The following is a 4,698-nucleotide window of genomic DNA, read 5'->3' on the forward strand; positions in this document are numbered from 1 at the left end:
AGGGCACCAGACCTCATTACAGATGGTTTTGAGCCACCATGTGGTTGCTGGGAATTGAACTCGGGACCTTTGGAAGAGCAGGCAATGCTCTTAACCTCTGAGCCATCTCTCCAGAACCAGAATATAATTTCTTATTACCAGAGGAGGAATGTAAAATCACGGACTTTGCCCAAGGGCACTTTCTTGGCCTTCCACTCTCCCGTATCTTACATTGTTGGGCATCTTAGTCATGAAGCCTCTAAAGTCTTCTCTGATTTCTGACTTAACTTTAAATGCAGTTTCTTTTGCCAGCCGTCTGACTTGCAGTCTTGGTACCACCTTTTGTATGCCCAATTATTGGAGTTCTGCAGTATGGCTAACTTTGAATTATTTGGAGAAACAGAGGAAACAGTTCATAGCAGAATGAATCATAGTTCATAAGAGGAAACATTTTCTGAGCACTTACCATGTGCTATGCACTTTGCTAAATCCTTAATGTTTTACATTATCTCAGTTAATCCCAATACAACATTGTGGGGATCCAGGTATCGTTACTTCCATGTCACAGAAGTGGAAAATGAGCCCTAGGTGTCGTAGTGATGTGTACCTGTAATTTTAACACTTGGTAAGCAGAGGCAGAAGGATTGCGAGTTTAAATCCACTCTGCTGTATATAGTGAGTTCCAAGCTAGGCTACATAGAGAAACCTTGGCAAAAAGGAGAGGAAAAGGAAACCACAAATGAAGCACTAAGTCATCAGGTCGAGATTAGATAATTAGTAGCAGGTGGAATCAAAGTTCAAAAATCATCTTTGTCCAACTCTGGAACTTGCTCTTTTATCTACGGCTCGGCAAAGGAACTTTTTACACGAATTAATGTTCTGACTCACACTACTCAAAATCAACACAGTATGATCTCCCCCACTGATAGCTTAGATAAACTCATACACTGAACACAAAATTTTTCTTATAAAGTCAGGTGGCTGAGGAAAATTTTGGGGTCATTCTATTAGAAAGGTTTTGTCGCAGAAATGGTGGGGCTTGTCTCAGTAAGTGATGAGACAAGCCTTGATTCTGGCTTCCTAGGACATTGCTATGGAGACGTTAATGGTGGTAGCTGAGCAGGAAGAGGCTGAGTGATGATGGTACAGAAACTTCTTAAGGGATTCATAATTAGATGATTAAAAGCAGCCACTTGGCCCCTCCGTTCTTAGGTTGAAAACCAGAGGTGTCTGCTCTCCTACTTGTGACGAGACAGTGAGAAAAGTGCAATTGCAGATAGATGTATGTCATATTATGTGGAAGAGGAACCAGTCCGGCCCTTCTTCCTTCCCCTACCCTCTGTACAGTAACACAAGGGCACCGAGGCTAAATTTTTAAGCAGTGTAAGCTCCTCGTTTATGAATATGGATTTACCTCTTCTAACAGACTAAGATTTCCCAAGGACACAGACAGTTGGCCGGAACCTACGCAAGGGCCTTTACTTACACCATAGGATTGTGGTGCTAAGTGTTTCCAGGCTACATACAAATAACAAGCCGCAGCAAGGGAATGCTGTGCAGTTGCCATTTTAGAACTTTTGCCCATTTATCTAGCTAGCGCTGTTGAAAGTGAGACTTAAACGCTGAAACCAAGTACCTAATTATGTGCGGGTAGACTTTGCAACCGAAAGGTGAGAGATACTATGTTTTGAAGGTCTGGTTATTGTGAACTTGTAAGGCAATGCAAAGCAGAAGGCTGAGCTTAAGTTTTCTTAAAATCTCAAACTTTCATATCGTTTTCTATAAAAGGATTCCGAGAGGGTCAGGTTTGAACGAGACGTGCTCCTGCGAGCCTTTCGACGTTGACATCTTGGGATATTACAATAGATGTCAGTTTGGTACGAATTGCTGCTGATTTAGACCTTACACTCTACATCCAAGTGATTACCTCCCTTTTTAGACAATGTCTGTGTTTGATAAACCCGAATGTCCCTACAACTTAACCACAAGTTATAGGTCCTTGTTGGTAGCCAACAAACGTTTGTCGAATGAATGAATACCTTGCTGGCTTAGGTTCTTCGTAGGGCCAGATCCGGCCTTCCAGTTCAGGATCCTGTAGAGGTCAACCCTCACCCGCCAGTGTAAACTGGCGCTTGCCCCGGATATACATAGTTCTCAAGGTGAAGGAGCTTGACTTCTCTAACGATCTGTGATAGGCCTCTGCAGACAGAGCGTTTAAGGGAATTAGGGCCAAGCAGGTTGGATCCCTAGACCGCCAGCTTGGTCTCTAAGCAGAGTCCCACGTTCAACCACTGAGGACATGGGATCAAAGAGAGCCGGAACTTTCTGGTAAGCTACGTTGTCCGCGGTAAAACCTTTCCCCCTGTTCCTGTCACAAATCTCGTCGCCAGAGCAACAGTGGGCGTCAACAAATGCAGGGCGGAAGTAAGGGTATAGTACACGTCTCCTGCTCAACGAAAGCCCAGGCGCAGGCGCACTAATCTATTTCCGGCTGTAGTTCTCAGTCTAGGGATGCAATCTGCGCCTGCGCATTAATTGTGAAGCGACCAGGCCGACCTATACGACTGCGTGGGCGTGGCTAGGGTCCTCTAGCGCGCACGCGCGAGCCCCATCCGCTGTGGTCGTCGGGTGGTCGTAGTGTCCTGCGTTCGTCATGTCGGCGTCGGTGGTGTCCGTCATCTCGCGGTTCCTGGATGAGTACTTGAGCACCACTCCGCAGCGGCTGAAGTTGCTGGACGCCTATCTCCTTTATATACTGCTGACCGGGGCGCTGCAGTTCGGCTACTGTCTCCTCGTGGGCACCTTCCCCTTCAACTCTTTCCTCTCCGGCTTCATCTCTTGTGTGGGCAGCTTCATCCTAGCGGGTAATGAATAGTTCTGTGTGCTGGCAGGAGTGTTCCACTTTGGCGCGTAGCGCCATCCTCACAGTGCCCTTTGGTAGTTTGTAGATGGCCGTCGCCTGTGAAGTCACGCATGCTTTTCTTGGGATTCAGGAAACAGGCTCAGAAATGCTGTTAGGTTTCTAATGCCAAACAGCTACCTAGGAGCTGGAACTGAAGATGTAAAGACACTTTTTTCTTCTGGTGATCCACCGCAATTAATAATACTTCTTTAAGGAAACATCCTACTCCAACTTCGATGTAGCTTTAATACAAGTTTAAAGTTGGTAGACCCTTAAATGAAAAGGCCAACCCCGAGCCATTTCTGTCACCTTGGCCTAATCCCCACGCCGTCCAGGGGAAGGCAGGTATAGGGATGTAAATATTGGTGATTGCTTGTGACGCTGGCTATGTGGGTGCTGGCTTTTTAGTTGCGCCCACATATTCTTATGGTTGATGTTCCCCTGTGTTTCTCATCCACGAGCTCAATTTTTTACTCATACAATTGTGTATTAGCTTTTCTTTCTGGCCTTCTGTATTTGGTAGACTTCCAGATTTAATGAGGATTGAATGCTCCACGAATTTCATCTGAAGCCTGACCTTTCTTGCTCCATGGAATTGAGTGAATCCTGGGAATAGGTTTGGCTCAAGAATGTTATAGTGGATGATGGTCAGCAGTGTCTTGGGGGATTTTTAGCTGTTGCTTTCTGCCTCCACCTTACCCTCCAGTGAATTAGACCTGGTTAGGTACAGACAAAAATATAGCATTGGATTTCTCTGGACATTTGATTTACAGGGATACCTTCTTACCATAGATCTCACATCACATGTACACATTCACTCTGCCAGCTCAGGCGCACTGGGGATAATTCTGCTTTTCAGAACTTAAATAGGCCTCAGGACATCATGACTTGTGCCCCAGTCAGAGCTAGAGCTGCAAAGTTAGCTTGTCAGTAGTCACAGTCTTTGGATTTTGGTCAAGTTTCTTGGGGTATGTTAGTACCATCAGCCAGTACTGTTCACGATGATATTAGCCAACCAGGAGAAAGAGCTTTGCTGAGTACCTCTGATTTTTTTATTTTTATTTTTGTCTCTGGTTATGGAAGTACAGAAAACAGAGCGGGGCTGGAAGCTGATTTTAAATAAGCCTTCTGTTGAAACTACCCCGTCTTCAAGAGCCTCTGGGTAATGCTGGCTTCCCAGGACTACGCAGAAAAGAATGGTCTGCTGAAAAGTTAGGTTGGCATGATAAGGTCAAAGAGTTTGGCTTTTCGTTTTCTTTTTTGCAGATGGTTTTTGCTTATGCCAAGTGCTATTTTTTTTAAATCTTTCTTTTCAAAAATATTCTTTGTGGGTCTCTATGTATATATAATGTATGGTGAAGTGTCAGTACATGTCTGTATGCTGCGTGCATATATGGAGGTCAAAGAGCAGCAGCATTCATTGGTTAGACTGGACTGGCTGGTTGGCCAGAGAGCCTGAGGGGGGTGTCTTCCTGTTGTGTGGTGAATTGCCTGCCCCCCCGCCCCCCGTTCTGTCTAGCTCTACAGTTACAGATGTGAATGCCACCATACCAGGTTTTACATGGATGCTGGGCATCTGAGCCATCGGGTCCTTATGCTTTGATGCAGGCACTTTACCAACTGAGGTAGCTCTTCAGCTCCCAGGCCTGTTTTTTGTGCCTGTTAAGGCTAGAATTGTCAGGTTCCAGTGGGAGCTGTATGGCTTGTTATTGAATAGACTGCTTAGCGAAAGAACACTGTTAGTAGTGAGACGGTGTCAGCAGTGAGGACGTTACTAGTAGGGAGGACGTTACTAGTAGGGAGGACGTTACTAGTAG

At 45.4% G+C, this 4,698-nt stretch overlaps 1 protein-coding gene across 1 annotated transcript in view; it reads left to right on the forward strand.

Annotated features, from left to right (window-relative positions):
* The first annotated feature begins 2,472 nt into the window (after window positions 1-2,472).
* The window catches only part of Dad1 (defender against cell death 1), an 11,178-nt gene continuing 8,952 nt past the window's right edge, over window positions 2,473-4,698 (forward strand). Inside the window, exon 1 of the mRNA XM_005370497.2 lies at window positions 2,473-2,843. Within this exon, the coding sequence (XP_005370554.1) occupies window positions 2,633-2,843 (211 nt within the window). The 5' untranslated portion in view covers window positions 2,473-2,632. The remainder of the gene's footprint in view (window positions 2,844-4,698) is intronic.

Source organism: Microtus ochrogaster, unplaced genomic scaffold, assembly GCF_000317375.1.
Source record: "Microtus ochrogaster isolate Prairie Vole_2 unplaced genomic scaffold, MicOch1.0 UNK80, whole genome shotgun sequence".
NCBI classification, from domain to species: domain Eukaryota; kingdom Metazoa; phylum Chordata; class Mammalia; order Rodentia; family Cricetidae; genus Microtus; species Microtus ochrogaster.